The sequence below is a fragment of the Lineus longissimus genome, chromosome 16, assembly GCF_910592395.1.
Source record: "Lineus longissimus chromosome 16, tnLinLong1.2, whole genome shotgun sequence".
NCBI classification, from domain to species: domain Eukaryota; kingdom Metazoa; phylum Nemertea; class Pilidiophora; order Heteronemertea; family Lineidae; genus Lineus; species Lineus longissimus.
The window spans coordinates 5520873-5543882 of NC_088323.1; the positions used below are offsets into that span (position 1 = coordinate 5520873).

Genomic DNA, 23010 nt, shown 5'->3' on the forward strand with positions numbered 1-23010 from the left:
CTTCCTCCAGCTGGGCGTACAAATGGGTCCAAGTCAGAGATCTCAGGTGGTACAATGTAGCACTGATTAAACTGCTCATCTGAGTTCCATTGAAAGGTTTCAAGATAGACTGGGATTACAAGTCTGATGATAACCTCAACTGACATCAGATTACAACCCTAATTTGGCCTAAGCTTTAAAATATGTTAAAAACAACCAACTGATTTTCACATTTTGTACTTTTATTGTGGTAATGTGAATAACAGAACCCAACAGACATTACAGGTATCAACAAACATCACTTCGGTAGTACTTTCTACTTTTCCCCACATACAAATCATGGGAAACCTCTGTGGAAATAGCACTGCTTAACACCTTCATTACTGAAGTCACTCCACACATACCCTCTTCAGATCCCCAGAGAAAAGTTTTGATAAGACGTAACTGCATAAGAGCTTTTGTACAGCTTCTCAAAGACTGAGTAGCATGACAACGTTCTGAGTGACTGCCTGGTGAATCTCATGTATTGTGTACAGGAGAAACCTAACTTCCGAGTTATCACCCACCCAGTCACTGTTATAAAAGTTGTTGTGAGCGACCAGCAATCATATATTTTCTGTCAAAAGTGTACGTTCTCCTCAGCTGCTTCCCGGCACAGTCGAATATCTGAATATTTTGATTTCATTGTCTGCGCCTCCGCTTAGCATGAGATCTGGTAGCGACCAATCAACTGCCATTATCTTATCCTCGTGGCCGGTCATGTTGTACATTGGTGTCTTCGGACTGGAAGAAAGACGTGTTTACTTAGATTAAGTATAAAGAACCAGCGAAAAATATATTTTTGCGTGTTCAAGGCTTAAAATAATGAGACGTGGTGGTGTAGTGGCTTTGTTTTCCACCGTCAGCATGAGATTCTAGGCCTCTTGGCCTTACACACCTTACTCCACCCAGGTGTGTAAATGGGTACAGATCGGAAATTCTCAGATTGTATCACTGAATGAGCAGCTCATCTGAGTTCTCATGAAACGTTTCAGCATACCGAATAGACTGGGGAATAAATACATGTGAAACGCCTTGAGAAGACATTTGTAGATATCATCATTCACTTACCTTCTGGTGTCCCAGAGTTTCATGACAGTGTCGTAAGATCCCGAGATGAATAGATGTTCATTAATCGGTGACCATGATACGCTGGATATCCAGCCAGTGTGTGATGTATATGTGCACTTTACTACTGCACCATCTAGACAAAGGAGAGAAATCGAAATTAGGTTTTAACCTTACAGTACACTGTAAACAGTGACATGTTTGTGAAGGAGTTCATGAAAGGTCTGCATCCTCATTTTTCGTAAACATTTCATGCGTCCATAAAATTGCAAATTCATCATCATCACCATAATAACGCATATAATAGCCGTCACCGGCTGTTGCGACTCAATGAGTTAGACTTACGGTCGGTGCCAAAAAGTTTATTTACACTATGTACACTATATTTACACTATGTACATTTAAATCCAAAAGTCCCATCATCACATTACAAACCCAAAAAGTTCCAGGGATATGATATATCAGTCAATATTGCTTAGGATCCTTTCATCATCATCATCATTATCATCATCATTATCATCATCTCCCTCCCATTGCCTGCTTGCAACAATTCAAACTCACGAAAAATTGTTCATAGTCTTTGATGATACTCACCTCTTATTCTTGGGTCCCATAATCTAACGTGTCTGTCCGCAGAACCAGAGATTATCATTCTGTTGAGGGGCGAATAGGAAATATCCAGGAACACTTTGGTACCAGCCTTAAAATACAAATCAAGTCATCAGTTACCAAAGTACAATTGGAGGTCTGAAGAACAGATCATCCTAAACAGCACCCACCACATCCACCGGGTTTAAACTCATCAAAAGTCATCAGTTTGGTCTAAGTGAATCAAATATTAGCAAGTTTTTCTGGCACTTGTTCCTGATACTCACCAACACAGACTTTTCAACGCCCTGTTGCACATCCCATAATTTCATCGTATGATCCCACGACGCAGAGCAGATCTCACTTGAACTTAACCACTGAATCGCTGCCACACCTTCCTTGTGACCAGATAGGGTCATCAGGGGAACCCTCGTAGGGACCTTCTGTCCGTCTGTTCTCTTCTTCTTTTTCTGATGCCCTTCGTCCTCCTCCACCATCTCATCGGACCCCCCTTTACCGGCCGCCCAGATCTTGATCATGCGGTCGAATGAACCACTGCAGAACTAGAAGATAAAGACTATGTTACCCTTTACACCCTCACTTTAAAGAATGGACTCTTCTAATGCATATAACTGGAAGAGCCTATGATGGGAAATGGGGTGACAGTATGTCACCTCGTGAAGAATTACATGTACTTTGTTCCAGAGACACCAGGCAATCATATTTTACCAGACTGAGCTAGGATATCATGCTATGAATGCACTTACAATGTTCTTAAAAATACTTTTTGATCCATTCTATTCCTTACCCGTGACTTTGTCTCGTCCACAGCCAGGCAATCGATGCTTCCAGCGTGACCTTTACACATGTACAGACATTCCATCGCATTGGTCGTCCGGTTCCATTCCCATATAAGGATCGTCTGATCATGTGACCCACTCAGGAAAGTGCTTGACGCTTCATCCTGGGCAATCCACGATATCGACTTGACAGGTGCCGAGTGTCCAGGTATCGTCAGGATAATGTCCCCTCTGCTTGTCCATAACTTGACTGTGTTGTCATAGCAACCGCTAAGGATACTGAAAATGAACCGAACGAAATATGTTCTACAATTTGGAATTGTCTATTTGGCAAGTTTCGATGCAACATGCTGCGGTCTTTGAATGAGACACAAAAACGTTTCACTTGGCGAGATGGTTGGAGTACCTCACCTTCGCATACTGCACTGTTTAAATATGATATCCTCCTTTTTCAACCTGATACCTGAAGTGTGATAGATACAGAGATGCCAACCCAATTGTTGGAAGAATGAGAATAAGATGGCAACTTACTGCTCCCCCTGTGCATGTAAACAGCTAACCCAATCATCATGTTGAAGCGAGTCTTGCGGGGCAGGTGCAGGCTGTCTCTCCAAGTATTCTAGTTCAAGGACTTCTTCCTATAATAGAGATAACATTGTGCAATTCTTTTGTAGTTCTCTTCCGAGTATAGTAAAAACTCTCCAAAACCAAACACTATCACTAAATGATCTTGCTATATAATTGGCCCATAAAAGAACCTCTATGTATTCTACTTTAAAGTCTTTATATGGTAACATTACATTCCTACAGAGTCAAAAGTCCAGATCAGGAAGTATCGGGCTTGTCCATTTGGAAAATTCATACTTTACTTCAACTTACTGTAGATCTTTCCGTTTGTTCAATGTGTTTTTCAAGTGTTGTCCTCAAGAATTGTCCTTCGACCAAGAAATCAAACTCAGTAGGATGCAGGCCACCAGTTCCAGCTGAAATGGATTCATCAGTGAGAACCATATTGCATTTTTATAACTTAGTTCATCATCATGCCCTGCAGGGATTGTGGTGACCCTGAGCTAATGACGAAGTAGCCCACCTAGGTAACCAAGGAACATCCCATAAATTGAGGAATGGTGTTACACTATGAGTTTTAGCCAGAATACGACCATCAGGACAATGTTTCACTCATAGGTGCTCTAGTTACATTTCTTCAGTTTTGTTAGTGCAAACAGCCCAAAAATGCCCCAGACATAGGCTGATATTTACTCTTACCTGACTGGAGTAACCCATTTATCAGGTCACTTAGCTCCTTCAATCCACAGCTCGAAGGAACAGAGAATGGGTTGTCTGGCACAGAAAATCTGGAAGAATGCAAAAAGGGTAAGTCAGGACTCAGAATAGACATAGGCCATGAGATGACATATACATGTACCATTTTAATGCTAACTTCAACTTGTAAACATAGACATGACTCTTGGCTTTGCGTGGCCAGGCCAAAGCATCCACCACCACCACGTTCATGAGGCACGACCGTGAAACAAACAAAGCTGTTTATACCCTTATCTATTTCAGACACACCCTGGCCATGTTTACTATGCTGAAGATGATCTCCAAGTGTCAGCTGCCAGGCATGGGGACCTGCCAGGCATGGGGACTAAGTCATAGGTGCAAATTCAGCTAGTTGAGGACAGGGCGAAATAAGGTTTTCTTCTTGATTTTGCAACATATCGAGCGATTTTAACATTGCAGATGCAAGATTTATGATAAAAACCCATGATTTTCTGATTGCATGTACTCAGGGCTATGCAATAAGAGTAACAAAGGTATGATTTAATCCTTACTGGGGTTGTTTGGTGAAGAATTTCACCTGTAAATGCGACACGGTGCCCTCAACAGAAGCCATGCTTTTTCTTTGAAGTTGCAGTGCGTTTGTAATGAATTTTTTCCAAGCACCCGATGTAACGAATTATTTTTGATCGGTTCGATGTTCCTAATGGGAATGAATTGTATAACCTTAGGCAAAAATTTAATTTATCTTTTGAAATGAAAAGTTTTGACTTTTAGAATCCTGCAAAGATGCCCAAAACGCCTTTGTACCGATTTTGTCTCCGGCTGAAGTGGAACCACATTTTTCAATTTCGTCTCGGCACCAACAAATCCGGAACCGGAAATGCAGTTGTTTATGCGGTGATTTTGAAATTTTTGTAAATTTTGCTTCAAAAAGTCCCTGTTTTATCTATGAAATCTCGACCAAGATCACAATGTTAGTATCTCTTTAAAAGAAGTCAATGTTGCTCCTTTTAGAGAAATAGTCAGAGTGAAAATCGTGTGAGAAACTGTGACGAAAACTAAACAAAAGAGTCTTTGGCTTGAAAAATTGTTCAAGAAGCCTGCAACAAAACAAACAAGTTTGAACACGTTGAACTCGTTGTTCGTCATTTTCACTTTGGTTGATCAGCAGATTGAGACAGATCATCAACATCATCACCATCATCCTCTTCTAAGGCAAAGTTTGTGCATATCCTCTTCCTATTCTGTCCATGTTGCATTTGCTGTAGCTGTCTTCCTTCCTTACTTACCAACCATGCGATGCTTCACCATGAGATGAGATGTCGTGCACACCTTGAGTTTAAGTAAGCATACAGATTGACTGGGGCTTTTTCTTCTTCAGACTACATGAAATACTAAACCACTGAAACTGCCACCAAAGATGGATTCATTGACCACCCCAATCCATATTGACCTGTATGACTTTGAGGACCCAAAATATGAAGACAGCAAGTATGTGCTTACAAGTCCAAGATCTCTGGAGGCATGTGCAAGAGTGGGAGTCAAGGTAAGGATGTTTGTTTTAGACAGGAATATCATGGCCATGGGAAAGTGGTATTTTGGAGAGTGTACTCTTGACAATGTTTCATCTAGCCTTTGGAGTAACTGTAGTCGGTTGAGCCATTTCAGACTATTTCAAAGAGGAGAAGACCCGTGTATCACTTATGACTGTGAGAAACATCCTATTCTTGCATTTAAAGGGGGTTACAGGCAGAAGCTACGGGGTTGTCTTCATGTGACTTGTTTGTGTCATATATTCATCCTCTTTCAAATCGTTTAGTTTTCTTTTTTAAATTGATAATTCTCTTTTATTCCAGCCCATGGAGCTGCTATACAAACCTCTTGCCGATTTTCAAGAAGAGCACCTGGCTGAAGGCACATCTCTGCAAACAATCTATAACATGTATGACGAACAAGAAAATGAAAGAATACGTAAGCATTCATTTGATTTTGTGAAGAATATATAATGTCTGCTAATAGCATTCCGCGAAGATGAGGTCACTGCAGCTGCTGCCCTCTATTTCCCCATCGCTGAATTACAGGCAATGTCGGACAAACATGCGGTTTCGTAATGGATTAAGGCTTTCTAACTAGGGCAGTTAGATTCAATCTGGCACATGTCCGAGTGTTGGAAATACTGCTGTACATAATTGTTCTGAATATTTCTCTCTCTGACTCTGTGGTATCATTCATGCTAAAATCAATGCTGGGTCAAAGATAATTGACTTTGAAATAAGCTCAAATGCGTATAAATAAGTGTCGATGTCCGACTGTCACGTGACTAAAACGTCATCAATATCTTATGCAAATGACCTTGTGAGCTATAAATAGTAACTTCGCGGAATGCTATTAAACATTTAAAGGTAATGTCGCGTCGCCTGCTCGGTACAATGCCCCTTTATCATCGGCGCCTCAGTCGATATCAAAGCAAGCATGAGTCATCACTATGGAATTCCATGACATGAGTTTCTGAATAGAATTCCACCTACTATGAGTTCAGCAGCCCAAGTCTACCTAACTGCATTTTCTTCTGCGCTACAGGAATTGAGAAGGGACATTTTCATTGGCGTTGAAAATGTGAAGGCTAAAATCTAGCCGTGTGAAATTTACTTATTTATCAATCAGAATTGTTATTTTGTAAATCAGTCAATATAACCATGGCAGCTACAACACTTTCACACATCTTTATACATCGTTTTGCTTCAAGTAATTTGATTAGCAGCTCACTTGTGTAAATGCACATTAAATCATGATACCTTGAATAAAAATCTTTTCTGTCACGTTCCTGCAGGATGTGTCAACTTGTTGAGCAATTATGTTAAAGAGTAAGTAGATTGCATTTAACATTTTTCGACGTGCAGTTCAGTGTTTAGTGTGAGTGTCGTGTGATCTGTGACCTTTCTTTTCAGGCGTGCTCAAATTATGTCGTCATGAACGCGACCACTTAGTCAGCGAAGATGAGGTGAAGAGCATCTCTAGATTATCTCCGATCGCCGGTTCGTACATAAGGCCAACATCACCGGGGTCAGAAATGAGGTCAAGGTCGCCTGCTACAAATAAGATGTCATTTGCGTCCAAGTCGGCGACACTTTTACTTGATGACAAATTAAGGAATTTGGAGAGGAAAACAGAGGCTGGTAGGTTTGTCTTGATATTAATGCAGCAGTTTTTTGGAAGGGCAGGGATTTAGGACACAAGCTTTCAGGCTGGATAAAATCATCTCGTGCGATCTGGTGGCTCGGATCAGCCACTCATGCAGTTTTCTTAGTTCATCAATCAGGTTCTGCGTTCAAAATGATTACCTCAAAGAGAAGTGTTTCAATGCAAATATCAGCTCATAACCTTGTTTTCGTTGTCTTCATTCTAGATAACAGCAGGGACTCTCCAGTTGATAAAGGCTCGCTCCAACGCATCAGGACTGCCTGGGCAACATCTGGTGGCGATGGAGACAAACACGAAACAGGCGAGGAAAAAGATATCGAGGATAAGTAAGTCGTAAAGTTTTTATACAAATGATTCTGTAACTTTGGCGTGACAATCAGGTAGTACATTGTCAGGCCTAGTATTGAGCAATCACCGACAATATAAAATTATGTCACACGATCCACTTTCAAATTATGACTTATATAAACTAAAATCAACTTTTGTTCTCACTTGGTATTTTTTTCTTCAGGGAAAAGCATCTTTTTGAAAAGTCCGAGAAAGGGGCGGGGAAATCGATCCTTCGACAGAGGGCATCGTCACTAGAGAGACCTCGCCGGCTGGCATCACACTCTTCCAGGGAATCCTCCATCAGAAGTCGGACCAATTCAGAAAGAAGTTTCCCACTCGACAACACCTGGGCGTCGGTTTTGAAAAATTCAATCTCGTCAGCAAAGCCAATCCTCGATTCTAAACTTCGCAACAGGCTGAGAGGTTGTAATGTCGCAGGGGTTAGAATACCTGAGCGGGTAAGTTTCAAAGCTTTTTAGCTCACCTCTTAGCAGAGGTGAGCTTATCCCATACCGTGGCGTCCGTCGTCCGTCGTCGTCGTCGTCGTCGTCGTCGTCGTCGTCGTCGTCGTCGTCGTCGTCGTCGTCCGTCGTCCGTTAGCAGGGCACGTTTCGTAACTGTTAGAGCTATTGAGTTGAAACTTGGTACACATGTACCCTTATGTAATGACACCTGGGAGACCAAGTTTCGGTCCGATTCGTTTCATGGTTTGGCCACCAGGGGGCCAAACGTTAAAAGTGAAAATATGCAATATCTCCCTTAATAGTAGTCGGGAAATTTTGAAAAAAATATGGTAGGTACTTCTAGCAAAGGTGCATCATATATCGTCCGGGTTTTTGATTTGACCTCCTTTTCAAGGTCACAGAGGTCAAATGGTGTAAATTAGCCGTTAGGATGTAACGATGGCACGTTTCTAAACTGCAATGACTATTGATACCAAATTTGGTACACATTTACCCCTTAGTCAGGTGATCTCAGGAACCAAAGTTTGGTCCAATATGATTCACCACTTGACCACCAGGGGGCAAAATCCAAAAACCTTAAAAATGTGATTATTCCTTAACTTCTTGCCCGATTGCCACCAATTTGATATCATGGGTATATCTAACCACCATACAGTATATGTCACACAGGTTTTTAATTTGACCTTCTTGTCAAGGTCACAGAGGTCAAATGGCGTAAATTCGCCGTCAGGCCGTAACTATGGCACGTTTCTTAACTGCAACGACTATTGATCACAAATTAAGTACACATGTACCCCTTGGTCAGGTGATCTCAGGTACCGAAGTTTGGTGCGATCTGATTTGCCGTTTGGCCTCCAGGGAGGGGGCCAAATCCTAAATTCTTCAAAATGCCATTATTCCTAGTAATGACTTGCCCGATTGGCACCAATTTTATATCATAGGTACATCTAATTCTAACATCCATTCAATGTGTCACCCGGGTCTTCTTTGATTTGACCTACTTTTCAAGGTCACAGAGGTCGAATGTACTGTAAATTGGCCATTTTGGGGAAATTGTAATTGCTTGGACCTACATCAAACCTAACACTACATGACACAAGACCATGCTCTTTATCCATCTTTCCTCCACATGAGGTGAGCACAATGGCCCTGGCCATTTCATTTATCTATGTAAATTCAAATAATGTATCAAGACCTTTGACCAATAGACAGTTGATCAAGAACAGGTGTTTTATTCTCTCTGCTAAAGCTTGCAAAGCAGTGTGGTTTTCGTTTCGTTTGGCTCTTAAATTTACCTCGGGTTGTCATTTCTCTTTAGGATCAAAAGATACTCTCGTGTCTCATGGCCAAAGAAGAAGACGAGAAGGAGCGGGCACGGATGCGGGAATCGGCTCTGAACGTCTGGGAGGAGGAGAGAAAGAAGGAGCTGAGGCAGAGGCAGAGGGAGGAGGCGGATAGACGCAGAGCTTTATTGACAAAGAGCGGAGAGAGACAAAAAAAACTGGTGAGTTCTTGCCTTCTTTTGTGTTATCACCGATACCACTAGGCGCTGAGGTTTGGTGGCAGTTTGATTTATTGGCCCCATGTCGATTTCCTTGGGTAAAGAAGTGTAGTTCGATCCAAGTGATAATCTTTTGCTTGACCTGCTGTAGGGTACAATGTGAGGCTTACAAGGAATCTAAGTAATACAGCTCATTCAAAGGGCATGGCTGATGAAGTAAGGCAGCTTGCCTGAAGATGCAAGGGATTTGATATGTCTACAGAAGTCAGGTATTAAACCCTGGGCCTGGATGCGTAGATCATGAGTCTAATACATTCACCAATCTGCCGCATTGAATTGAAACATTTAGAAGAGCAAATTTCTTATTCGTCCTTTCCAGTCAGCCAATGAGAGCAAGCGAAAGGAGGCTGAAGAAGCAGACCTAAAACAACGCGAGCAGAAGATAGAAATGTCTGATAAACATTGGCAGGAGCAGGCGGCAAAGTTGGAACGTGATCGGGTAGGTTAGAGTTTTATCTTTGATAGTTTCTCTGTTTTGCTGGGCTTAGTCTGTTCCCCCATACAACTTTGGGTTTTGCTGGGCTTAGTCTGTTCCCCCATACAACTTTGGCTTGTCTTCTGTGTGCTAGAAATGTTTAGGGAATGGATGCAGTGTATTTCTCTTCTTACTACGGAGCTGTGACGGTGTAGTGGCTTGGGTCTCTAACTTGCAGTCATCAGTTTGCTGGTCTTCTGTGTGTTAGAAATGTTTAGGTAATGGATGCAGTGTATTTCTCTTCTTACTAAGGAGTGAAGTGGCTTGGGTCTCTAACTTGCAGTCATGAGTTTGCTGGTTTGATCCCTGGTCGGCGTGAGTCTCTAGACAGGTCTCTTTGCCTTGATGAAAACGCAAGAAGAGTATGAGGGAGGTTACCAGGACGTGTTGTCCTTGATGTTGAGTCCTAACGGCGACATGGTGCACAGGCGATGGATCCAGGAAGACTCTCTGGAGAGTCAAGTGGCCTTAGCGGTTGTGCCATCTAGGGCGATGTGCATAAATTCAAGGACGTGGATGGAGATGTCCTGGAGGCTATGGTGGTCTGAGAGGTTGAAGTGATGTCTCTCTGCCTTACTCCAGCCATGTGTAAAAATGGGTGCCAGTCCGAACTGCTCAGGTTGTACTGCTGATTGAGCAGTTCATCTGAGTACTACAGAAAGGTTTCAGTGTAGACTAGAGGATAACTGTCCTACTATTCAAATAGAAAAGTTGTTGCTCAGAAGCTGAAATACCAAAAAACTTTGATTGGTAAACTATTTTTTCCATTTTCAGCGCCAAAAACTGATCGAGAAGAAACAACAAGAAATGCAGAGACGACGCAGCGTTGAACGTAACCTGCAGGCGAAGGAGAAGGAGAATGAAGAATTTGGAAAGATGGTCATTCAGTATCAGGACAACGCGATCAAGAAAGCCTTGACAGCCAAGGAGGCGCAGTTACACGAGGAGAAAATGGTAGGACAAACATTCACGAGGTGCAGTTCTGTCGATTTCCCTGTTTGGAGCTTTTTGTCTGTTGTTATTGAAGTCTTTTTTGTTCTCTTTTTCTGCTACTACTACTGAATGGTTTTATTTGTTACAGAGGCGTCGACTGCAAAATCAACGTGAAATGAGAGACTTCAAGTCGAGGCATCAACAAGTCGAAAAGATGACCGAGTAAGTCCTTGAAATCATTGTCTCGAATAAGATACTAAGGCCCTAGTAATAGGATTGTGCAAAGAGTACATTCTGAGCCAAGTAAAAGCTCTATGCTCTGGGCTCAAATAAGATACTAAGGCCCTAGTAATAGGATTGTGCAAAGAGTACATTCTGAGCCAAGTAAAAGCTCTATGCTCTGGGCTCAAGTAAGATACTAAGGCCCTAGTAATAGGATTGTCCAAAGAGTAATTACTGAGCCAAGTAAAAGCTCTATGCTCTGGGCTCAAATAAGATACTAAGGCCCTAGTAATAGGATTGTGCAAAGAGTACATTCTGAGCCAAGTAAAAGCTCTATGCTCTGGGCTCAGTTCCAAAGAGGTTATGTGGTGTGATTCTCAACCAAAAACATGCATGATCTGTTGATTCTGGAAAGTGTTTTGGTATTTCTGATTGGCTATTGCACGGCTCTTACTACCAGGGGTCGGTTTGTCAAAACAGGTTTTGTCACTAACACTGCCTCAACTTGACAAAAAGTCTGAGGGCTTCACTGATGGAGATAAACGCCAGGTTACAAATATAACCAGCGTTAGTGAGAAGATTTGATTTGATCAACCAGGCCCTGGATATCATTGTTGGTACTAGTTTATTCGGTTTATTTTTTAGGGAAGAGATTGAAGCCATGAGAGCAAGCATCGAGTACAAACACAAGAAAGCTGAGGAAAATTATGAGAATATTAACGTCAAGAAGTATCATGAAATTGAGGCACATCAGTAAGTCAATGTGGTAGTTTCTGCCAGAAAAATTTAAGTCTTGCTGACTCCATTGCTGTGTCCAAACCAGCATAGTCTGCTCCTTTTCACCAACAGAAAGACTTTGAAAAAAAGGATTCGCCAACAGTCAGCCTTTAATAATAAGGGCATGGTGATGAAAATGAAGAGGTTTGCAGTAATGATATATAGGTAATAGATCATTGTTTTTTTCCCTTCAGTCGTGAGAGAGAGAAACAGGACAGGCTTTTGAAACAGAATCTCGAGAAAATGGAGAAAGAAATGGAAGACTATAAGAAGAATTTGAGAGTCTACAGACAAGTGGTAAGATTAAACTTCTTCAAACTGACATTCTTGAATCCAAGATATTTTGAAGTTTGGAAAGTTTTTGTTGGTAACTTATCATATTCAAATCAACAATAAACTATAATGTTTGTCTCTGTAGATGTATCTGATGTCTTCATAATTCGCCTTGGGGTGGTATTCTCATCATCAATCATCACTAGTTTTATCAACTTCCATCAGATGATAGTATGTTGCTGGATGTAAATGTGGAGCTGGAATCCACAGACACCCAGCCTTGCTACTTCAGATCTCCTCTCTAATAAAGTATACAGAGAAATACTGGCAAAGTGACACCATCCTGGCCACAAAAGTCTGGTGCTCCTTGGCAGAACTCTCCAGGATAACTGATTTCATTACTGGAACAGAAAATAGACTGGCTGTTTTAGAATGCACCTCAAAAGTTCCAATTGCTGATAGAGAAGAACATGATAGGCTTCTTATCTGTGTCTTGTCTCCAGATCAGAATTATCATCAATGATTCATATGATTTGTTTATTTTTTGTTTTGTTTTCAGAAAGAGCAGCAGGCGGATGAGATTGTAAACACAGTGACGTTGAAGAAGAAACTGCGTGCACAGGAGGAGAGAGCGCAGAGAGAGGCATTGCAGAGAGCAAATTACAGAAAGTAAGTTATCAATTTTGCAAACTTCCTCAATGGTCGCTTACCCTGGGGTCGCTTACCGTGGTCCCCTGACACTTGGGCTTCGCAGTGGAAACATCAGTGCCTGTCACCTCTGAGGTCCCGGGTTCAATTCCTGTTTGGTCTCGGTACACTCATGTGATGAAATTTGCTTTAATACTCAACTGAGGCCTCCTTCAAATTTTAAACTGGTACAAATTTCAAGAAAATATCCAATTTTCCAGGGAACGAAAGAAAGAAGCTGCCCGCCTCCATGATATGAAGGAGACGATCGCGTGGAAGGATGCCAAGGCCCAGGTCATCCAGGAAGAAAAGGAACAAACTGTATCGCAGGTGAGAATCGTCCATTGTATATATTCGCTATGTCCATCCTGATGGGTTTTGTTTATAATCCTGATTTCGCTGATAGCTGGGGGAAATTGTCGTAGAAATCTTCAAATCTACCTTTGGCCTGGTAATGAGAGACGCTGCTACCTGCTGTGCTGGTACTTGATAAGATGCTATTATCTACCTGAGACAATAGACAACCTGTTGTCAACTGGTAGAATGAGCCTAGAATTATTTCCTTATGAATTAAGTGGGAATGTGTCAGCTCGCCATCAGTGATAATTTTCAGCTCTCCAGCGCAGATTTGTGGTGATGATCAGACAGTGGCGTGAAAAGTTAGCAGTGTACATTACTCCCCTCTTGTCGATTTGTTCCCATTCAGTTTACTTATTGATATCCTTCTGTCACTTCAGCTGCGAGCTCTTGCTCATACATCGGAGCTCCTGAGAGGTGAGCTCATGCAGAGATACAACAAGGATTCGTTTGACCAGAAGGTGAAAAAGGTCGAACTCGAGACGAAAATTGGAGTAGGAAATCGAAACAGTTTGCGGAATTCATCGTCTGTGAAATTATATTGAGGGGTGTCATTGGTCTGAATGAAAGTAAATAGACTCGGAGAATAATTTAGTTCATTCTGAACTGTCAGCGAACTCAGGTCAAATTCGGACTATGAATATTTTGTTTGTATGAGACATTTGTGAGGCCTATCTATTGTAAATCATGATATCCTGTCCCACTGTGTGGTACTCGGGCGAGATAACTGTAAACAGTATTGGATAAGTTGGGTACCTAAACCCCTAGGCTTGCACCTGGTACTTCAAAATGTAGTCACAACTCCTCCAGCCCAAGAGTGACCCTTTTGTTGTGATTGTCTTAAAAGTTAACTTGTTTGATGACTCCGTCATAGCTGAAATGGTAATGAGTAGTCGAAGGCTAAAGCTTGTATGTGAGGAGGTGGGTTATACCAAAGAATTCCTGGGACAACAAAGTTTTATTTTGGCATTATATTTATTTGACTTTTCATTTAAAATAGCATTTGATATTATAGATTACTTAGAATAGTCAAACAGTTTTATATGAAACCTTGGCAGGCCAAGTTTGTAACTAGCATTTTACATTTTTGTTTGTAAGATTTTATTGTAGTGTATTTAATGTTTATTAGGTCCATCTCGAATCATCTTGAATTGTCAAATGTAAGAGACCATCTCAGACTCAGCGTTGCTTCAAGCCAGTAATTAATAAAGGCATTTAAGCCCTTGCTATCTCCTTTTTGAAGAATTAAAAAAAGGCTTGAAAGTGGAGTTAAGGCAAAAACATTGAGTCTTTTTCAGCTTTTATTCTCTTTGAGATGGTCTCATACATTACCTGTCAGCTTATCGTATCGAAAATTTGATTGTAATAGTGAAGATGTGAATGTTTACTGTTGGTCGGTCAAGATGTTTTGGATAGGACATTGATTGTAGTTGTTAGATGTAAATATGCCTGAATATGAATTTCACCGATGCCACTGTCTGGACAGATATACAACTAAATGCCAACTTTCAGCAGATTTGCATGCATAATAACTGCACAACAGCACTATGTATTTCTGTTTACCTCAGCCACCAGTAAACACCAAACTCCTGAAAAGATGTGAAAACTGTATATTGTCCAGCACCTCCCTCCACCTCAAAGACAGTAAAAGTATTTGTACATGTCATGAAATTACAGCGAAATGTATGACTGTGCGATCTGTTTGATGACAAAAAAAAGTTCACAACACATGATATTGCTATTGTTCATTACTAGGTTGGAATGTACATGTACATGTATCAGCATTGTGATCTGCTGGCACTGTGTATATTATCCATCCTTCACCCCTGGTACACTTTCCCCCTGATCAGACGTCACTCGCCTCCCATCACCTCGGGCTAACACTGACCAACACCTGTCACTGCTGAAAGCAAATGTCCCTCCCGGTCACCTCCCAGCATCTCAAGCCATCCCTGAACATCATCTCACGCCTCTGAGCGCAAATGCCTCTTCTGTTTTCGGTCACCTTCCAATACCTCAAGTCGTCCCTGAACATCATCTCCCGCCCCTGAAGACGAATGTCCTCTACTGTTGTCGGTCACCTCCAAACACCTCAAGTTTGTCCCAAACGTCATATCATGCCCTGAAATGCAAATGGCTCTACCGTCATCGCGCACATCACAACACTGCGAACCATCGCTGAATATCTTTGGTCACCTCCAAACACCTCAAGTTGTCCCGAATGTCATATCATGCCTTGAAATGCAAATGCCTCTACTGTCTTCGGGCACATCCGAACACTACCAGCCATCGGTGAACGCCATCTCACGACTCTGAATGGAATATTGTGTCCTGTCTTTGGTCACCTCCCAACACCTAAAACTAACAGTGAATGACACCTCTTGCCTCTGAAAGCAAATATCCTCAATTGTCTTCGGCCATTTCCCAATATCTCAGGCCATCCCTGAACGACATCTTTAGTCCATGCTGGTGAATGTATTCCACTGACTTCAATCACCTCCCAACACCTAAACCCTGAATGGCATCGCTTGCCTCTGAAAGCAAGTGTCCGCAACTGTCTTCGGTCACCTCCAAACACCTCAAGCTATGACTGATCGCCATCTCTCGCCCCCGAAACCGAATATCCTCATGTTCAGTACCTCAGGTTCATTGGCTACTTCCAAGTAGTGTAGTAGGGTACTTCCCACACAGCGAGACAAACGTGTGGGCAGCCGGAGGCTTGGAAACTGCCCTTTCCTGTGGGCTCGGGTTGTTCTTATTCCTCCTCTCTCTCTTGTTTGTTGTTACCAAGACACAGCCAGCTCCTGCTTCACCAACGTTGGTGCTGGGAGACCAAGCTGTGAAAGACACACGGGGGCTATTCCTCCTGCAGCACCAGCAGCTTGTTGTGAACCTAGGAGAGAGATGTGACGTTCAGTGATGGCTTGAGGTGTTGAAAGGTGACAGAAGTCTGTAAAGGACGTTCACACTCAGGCATGAGAGATGACGTTCATGGATTGCTTTACGTGTGGGGCGGTGACCGAAGACAGTCGAGGACATTCGCTTTGAGATGCGAGAGATGTGACGTTCAGTGTTGAGGTGTTAGGAAGTGACCAAAGACATGGAGGTGACACAAGGCAAAGACATTCGCCTCTATAGACGAGATGTGACGTTCAGTAATGAGGTGTTAGGAAGTGACCGAAGACAGTAGCGAACATTTGCATGTAGAGGTGAGAGATAACATTCAGGGATGGCTTGAAATGATTAGAGGTCACTGAAGACAGTAGAGTACTTTCGCTTTGAGAGGCGAGAGATGCCGCCCCCGAGTCCGAATATCTTCAACTGTCTTCGGGTCCGCCTATCTGTTAACACCTTAAACCAGGCCATGAACGTCTTCGGTCAGTTCCCATTGCCTCGAGGTCTCCCTGAACATCTGTCACGTCTTAATAGCCCCTATTTAGAGACGAGAGATATTGTTCAGGATTGGCTAGATGTGTTCAGAGGTGACCGAAGAGAGCATAGGGCATTTGCTTTACGGGACTGCAGATGACGCGACGTTCGGGGCTCGCTTAAAGTGATAGGATTTGACCAAATTTAGTAGAGGACGTTTACAATTCAAGGGGCGAGATCGAGATGACGTTCAGGGATATAGGTTGAGATGTTGGGAGGTGCCGAAAGACAGTAAGGGGCATTCGCCTTCAGGGTCTGGAAGGCGAAGTACGCGCGGCGCGGGAAATGAAAGGACTTTTTGATTATCCCGCCATAACCTCCGACATATTTTGCTAGGCCTTGTGGGATTGTCACACCCGGATGACCTACACGTCACATCCTAGGCCCTGTCTTGAGGCGAGCAGCAGGTCAACATGGCAGAGTAATTTTTTTGATGCTAATTTATCCGATGTTGTCTCGGTAATCCTTTGCCAAAATAATTTCAATCTCTACGAATAGTAACTTCAGGACTCATCAAACTTGTGGAGAGGAACAGTTTGCTGTAAGTAGCAATTTTTGCGTGATTTAGAACCACTTTGTGTTCGGATTTGTACCTCGTGCTTTGAACAAGGCCTATGAGAAGCATTGCATTGCCGAAAATGCGGATACCTTTCCTTCTAAGGTTGCCTGAATTGCCCATCCCGTCGAAGCCTTCCCTGTATAAATGAAGATTCTAGACAGTTTGCAAAAATACCTTTCGACTATTTTAATAGAAATCCTAAAGCAATTAGATCTTTTTCAAAACGTAGTGAATGAACATTTCAAGGGCTGGAATCTGGTCTTTGTTTTCCAGATAACAGCCTCCAGGGTTTTAAATCACCTCAATAAGTATTTTGCAATAGCTTATACCCAATACTAGGCCTATAGCTGGCTGAATCAAAAGAGAAAAGATTGCTCTGCCCCCTAGTTGTATATATTTCGTTTTTGTAGTTTTGTAGAAACGACCCCCTTTATGATTTCAGGTGGAGTGCAGTGCATGAATGTTCATTCTCAACCAAAAATAAGTGGTTGATAGGTGACCGAAACGACCCCTTTTCACCACCCACTGAAGTCAGTTCCATCATCAGCCTGAAGATGGCGCTTGTGTTGTTTTAGCGTTAAAAAGCTTTCAGGGATCAAATGCGGCGGGGAGTCGTGTTGTAGGCCCTGTTTTGAAGTCAGTTCAATCATCAGCCTGAAGGTGGCGCTTGTGTTGTTTTAACGTTAACAAGCTTTCAGTGATCAATGCGCCGGGGGGGGGGGGGGATCCTGAGAATATCAGGGGAAGTCGTGTTGTAGGCCCTGTTTGCCAGAGGATGCGGCGGTGGTTAATAAGTGACCGAAACGACCCCCTTTTCACCACCCACTGAAGTCAGTTCCATCATCAGCCTGTAGATGGCGCTTGTGTTGTTTTAATGTTAAAAAGCTTTCAGCGATCAATGCGGCGGGGATCCTGGCAATATCAGGGGAAGTCGTGTTGTAGGCCCTGTTTACCAGAAGCCGTTGATATTGTTTTTTTTCATCCAGGACTCCTCAGAAATCCATAAAATTTTCTATTTTCAACTTTTTTTCTCTCTTATCGCTCTAGTTATTTGTAATTTATTCGCGTGTTCGAATCCCCGTATGCGGTTTGCCATCAAAAATTCGAATCAAAAAGTAAAAACGGACTGCATTTTATTATTTTTATATTTTTTGGTGATCGAAATATGGTTTCAAAAAAAGAGTTGACCATGGCACCATCATTTTGATTAGAGTCGAGCTCTAGTCATAATGGCAGTGCCTATGGCACTCTTTTTTTGAAACTATATTTCGATCACCAAAAAATATAAAAATAGTAAAATGCAGTCCGTTTTTACTTTTTGAATCGAATTTTTGATGGCAAACCGCGTACGGGATTCGAACTCACGACCATTGGGCTAAAAAACGCCCGCAAGTCGTGCGCCCTATCCACTAGGCCACTACGCGCACTGGATGACAGGGGTATGTTTTTGTGACAGATTCTTGGCAAGTACTCATACGTCATCAAGCCAATGAGGGAAATAAATGATTACTTAATATAGGCCTACGCTATTCATGTTGGCCAGGGAGACACAATAGGTCTTATTTAAAAGCCTTTATATTGCATATTGTTCCTTCGTTGTTAAAAGGACACTGGGGCGAACCACAGTGCCTGGTTTTAAGAGCCTTCAGCGGTTCTTTATGCACAGATTGATATATGCCTATATTGGAACACATCTCTTTGATGTTATGATGCGAGGGTCAAAGCAATACTTGTCCCCCGATCCTCGTCCGTCTGAAAGTTTTACACATTGATTATTCTTAGATATCGCCAGTTGTCACCCCCCCCCCCCCCCCCCCCCCAAGTCAGCTGGCCTTGAACGTTGCATTAGCAAAGAATCGTTATATCATATACAGATCGGGGTTATTTTTAACCACGATCCCTAATAGGTAAAATGTCCTGACATTCTATTAGACTGCAATATACTATAGTCGTGCCGGACTGTTGTTGGACTTGCTGATCGATTACTTGCAATGCCCCTTTTGTTTTCAGTTGTCCAAGTGGCCTTTATGCAGGAGGAATGGCCAATGCCTGTCCCCCCCCCCCCCCCAACACCCTTCGTCCGTGTGTGTCTCCGCAGGACTAACCATATAAATTTTCGTCTCATTTCAGCAGTTCAGGGAGATGTTCATACGAGAATGTAACGCCCGGAGGGCTGCTGACAGTCTTTCATCGTGGAACTCAACGCCCGGCTCCTGATATCCATTGACATTGTTTATGATCGTAGCAGGAGCTGTTTTGAGAGTTTGATTGCCAATAAACAAAGAACATATTGTTTCATGAAAGTCCATTGTTCTTCTGTGCATTGAGGAGAAATGCACGGGCAGACAGGTAATGATTTGTGTCATTGCTAATGAAGATGTGCAATTGTTTTAATTTGATGCATAGAAAGAAAGAAAGAACATAGAACATTCCTGTGTGAATAAACAAACAACATTGTTTGATTAAAGTCCATTCTTCTTTGTTGAGCTTGATTGCCAATAAACAAACAACATATTGTTTTATGAAAGTCGATTGTTCTTTGATTCTGTACGGATTGGTGTTATTGCCAACGAAGAAGTCCAATCGTGTTTATTTGATGCAAAGATTCATTACTGTTGATTGTTCTGTGAACGGATAGAACATTGTTCAGACTGATTGGTTATAAAGAAGTGGAATTCTAATTGTGTTTATTTGATTCCAGGCAATAGAACATTCATTTCTGTTGAATGGATACAAACAAAGAACACTGTTGAGACTGATTTGTTATAAAGAAGTGGAATTTTAATTGTGTTTATTTGATGCAGATCTTCATTGTTCTTTGATTCCAGGATATAGAACATTCATTACTGTTGATTGTTCTGTGAATGGATACAAACAAAGAACATTATTCAGACTGATTTGTTATAAAGAAGTCGAATTCTAATTGTGTTTATTTTATGCCAGGATATAGAACATGCATTACTGTTGATTGTTCTGTGAATAGATACAAACAAAGAACATTATTCAGACTGATTTGTTATAAAGAAGTCGAATTCTAATTGTGTTTATTTGATGCAGATCTTCTTTGATTCCAGGCTATAGAACATTCATTACTGTTGATTGTTCTGTGAATGGATACAAACAAAGAACATTGTTCAGACTGATTGGTTACAAGAAGTGGAATTCTAATTGTGTCTATTTGATGCAGATCTTCATTGTTCTTTCATTCCAGGATATAGAACATTCATTACTGTTGATTGTTCTGACTGATTTGTTATAAAGAAGTCGAATTCTAATTGTGTTTATTTGATGCAGATCTTCTTTCATTCCAGGATATAGAACATTGTTTGATGTATGTCCTCGGTCTTATCAAAGACAGTGTTGATTACAATAGGATACAAACAACATTAGTTGATTAAAGTCATCCCTGCATATCTTCTGTCTTATCAATGAACATGTGTGAATAAAGAACAATGTTTTATGAAGGTCGATTGTTACATTAGTCTATTATGCAGGTCTTCTGTCTTATTAATCAACATGTATCCCTGTCAAGATGAATAGAGCATGTCATGGATGAATATTCATTGACTCCGGAGCCTAGAATATATGTGTGCCTGTCCTCGATATTTTAGAGAATACAGGAAACCAAAATAGTGGGTGCCGGTAGTGTATATGTTTTGAATATGTGTACTGTCATCGTGGATATTTTAGAGAAATCGTCAAGAGGAGGGGGGTAGTGTATATTTTAGAGAAGTTTTAACAGCTGGCGCATGCCAAAAAAAAATCCGGCGTGGATTCGCTCCGTAACTTTTTGACGAGAAAAAGAGTTTTGAGGGGGTAGTCATGCAAATTGGCTGTTGTCATGACTATGAACCCCCTCTAAGGTTCAGTGAAGACACAAAAGTCAGTAAACAGGTGTTTATTCATGATCGGAAAATATGATACAGCAGAAGAGTTTTACATACGGTTTTAAAGCGTTGGCCATATGATTTTAAGTTGGTGCGAGTAGTACCTATGGCCAACAATTGTTCCTTATAGTTCCAAAGTTCATTATGGTATTGTTTATTCATGATTGAAAATTACATTCAATACGTTAAGATGACTTCGAGGATTGGCGGAGTCTTGGTGTCGAACGGATGTCAAGGGAAGTGGACGATTTCGATTTCGTTGAGGGGACGTGGACGATTTCGTTGAGAGGCTTAAACGAAAGAAAAGTAAAATTTTGAGAGAGGATTGTAAAAGTATAAACTAGACAGAAAAACGAACGAACAAGTTTCGATCACGTAGCGAATACGGGTCTTGCTGTCATAAGCATCAGCTAAAAAGCAATGATCCTATATAGCCAACCCTTGAAAGACTGGATAATAAGAATATCTCTAGTTTGATATCAACATGAGGAAGGGATTCCGATGAAAGTACATCATACTAACACCAATGTGCATGGCTATAGAAACCATCAACCTATTGAGAGAACAAGGCACATGGCTATGTAGAAAGAAAGAACCCAAACAGTTGAGCTGATCTTGCATTGTTGGCCGAAATCACGTAACAAATGCCAAAACGCGAGAATGAAGATTGACCTTTATGGTCATTTTAATGAGAGGTCAAATAGTAAAAACATTTACAAATCTACTTACCATATCATTTTCTCTGGTATCGATGGCTCGATGACAAGTTAAAGGTATCCTAATATCCTTATATCCAGATATCAATGTGGTTTTCCCATCGCCGGCAAGTGGCGCCAGCATCTATGAATATCATAAACTGACGTAAGAGATCCTTGAGGCATGGCGGCACAGATATCACAGCAGGGCCGGTTAACTCAATATGGTCAACATCCTCGAATAATCAGTCAGTCGTATCTTCCTCCCCTTCCACCGGTCGTTAGTGCCGAGTATTGTCGATTGCTTTATCAATTTATCTGAAAAAAAATAAGAACGTTTGAAATTTATAAGTTTGCACAAAGGAGCAGCTCATGTCACCTGTCTTCATCATAGACACCTTTCGAAAATAAATGTCGTTTACCATGAAATCAAAGTCATCATCACCAAAAGCATGCATTCAAAATATCATGAACATTGGAAGACATGGACAGCTTCAAGTAAATTGTTTGAATAAGCTTGTATATTTGTACTATTATTCCATAGTAAACATACGTTGCCTGTGAAAAGGGTCTTTTCAAAATGGCCGACATTTATTTACCCAGGTTGCCTTTCACTATCAGAATTGAAAGACTCTGATACTAACCATGAGGTTTTGGAAAGAACTAGTTTTGAACTCACCTTCCACTGAAGGCCAATGTCCAGAAATGGGTATAGGCCAACACATTTGTATGACGTTGATCATATGACAAATCTATACCTTTCCAGGAATTTTATTTCATAATCCTAAAGATGTAACAGCCAGCATGGCCATAAACAGTGACGTAAGAGCTTGGTGAAATGACATGTTATTCACATTACATGACTTGTAACTGAGGTGGAGACAAAACCGCACAGCGAAGACAGGCAGTTTTGCCATGGAAGAAATTGAAAAAAACTGCCAATAAAATCACCATTTACTCATAAACTATAGACGATTTTTTCTTCAAAACGCCAGCTTGCCCGAGCAATAACCCTTAATTACGCATTGATAACGTTTTTTGGCAGATACCGCCATTTTGGCTAGACCTAAATCCTAAAGCAATTAGAACACTTTTCAATTAATTAAATACAAAAAATGTACTCATTTAAATCCCAGGAGGACGTTTTAAAGGAGTTCTGGGCTGCTCAAAGAACTTTCTAGACTTCCATGTGCTCAAGCCGCAATGAAGTATAGAGATTACACCAAAAAGTCGTCTGACATGTCTAAAGGCCTATTACAAAGAGCCATATCGAACCCGCGAGAACTTTACTCCACTCACTATCGACAAAAGCGATTTTCAGATATTCTCTTACCGGAATAAAGACATAATATAGAAAAATCGGGAGAGCAGGCCCGATTCTCAATGGCATCGGACATTTTTT

At 41.5% G+C, this 23010-nt stretch overlaps 2 protein-coding genes and 1 long non-coding RNA gene across 3 annotated transcripts; 1 reads left to right on the forward strand and 2 right to left on the reverse strand.

Annotated features, from left to right (window-relative positions):
- Nucleotides 1-200: 200 nt before the first annotated feature.
- Nucleotides 201-4406, reverse strand: LOC135500407 (ribosome biogenesis protein WDR12 homolog). The gene is made up of 9 exons (XM_064791863.1): nucleotides 4310-4406; nucleotides 3741-3829; nucleotides 3354-3457; nucleotides 3006-3112; nucleotides 2483-2753; nucleotides 1962-2237; nucleotides 1681-1786; nucleotides 1090-1222; nucleotides 201-762 (listed from the first exon to the last, which is right to left on the reverse strand). Exons 1-9 carry the CDS (start codon nucleotides 4369-4371, stop codon nucleotides 618-620), a joined length of 1293 nt encoding a protein of 430 aa, XP_064647933.1. The 5' UTR covers nucleotides 4372-4406; the 3' UTR covers nucleotides 201-617.
- A 246-nt stretch (nucleotides 4407-4652) lies between these two features.
- LOC135500389 (coiled-coil domain-containing protein 177-like) lies at nucleotides 4653-14768 on the forward strand. Its single transcript, XM_064791832.1, has 15 exons — nucleotides 4653-4731; nucleotides 5140-5304; nucleotides 5615-5729; nucleotides 6707-6934; nucleotides 7165-7285; nucleotides 7471-7747; nucleotides 9072-9257; nucleotides 9634-9753; nucleotides 10564-10743; nucleotides 10871-10944; nucleotides 11590-11697; nucleotides 11916-12018; nucleotides 12554-12663; nucleotides 12903-13011; nucleotides 13419-14768. Exons 2-15 carry the CDS (start codon nucleotides 5179-5181, stop codon nucleotides 13581-13583), a joined length of 2022 nt encoding a protein of 673 aa, XP_064647902.1. The 5' UTR covers nucleotides 4653-4731; nucleotides 5140-5178; the 3' UTR covers nucleotides 13584-14768.
- A 6141-nt stretch (nucleotides 14769-20909) lies between these two features.
- On the reverse strand, nucleotides 20910-23010 carry LOC135500866 (uncharacterized). Its single transcript, XR_010449525.1, has 3 exons — nucleotides 22942-23010; nucleotides 21643-21926; nucleotides 20910-21203 (listed from the first exon to the last, which is right to left on the reverse strand). It is a non-coding gene; the product is annotated as an uncharacterized LOC135500866 (long non-coding RNA).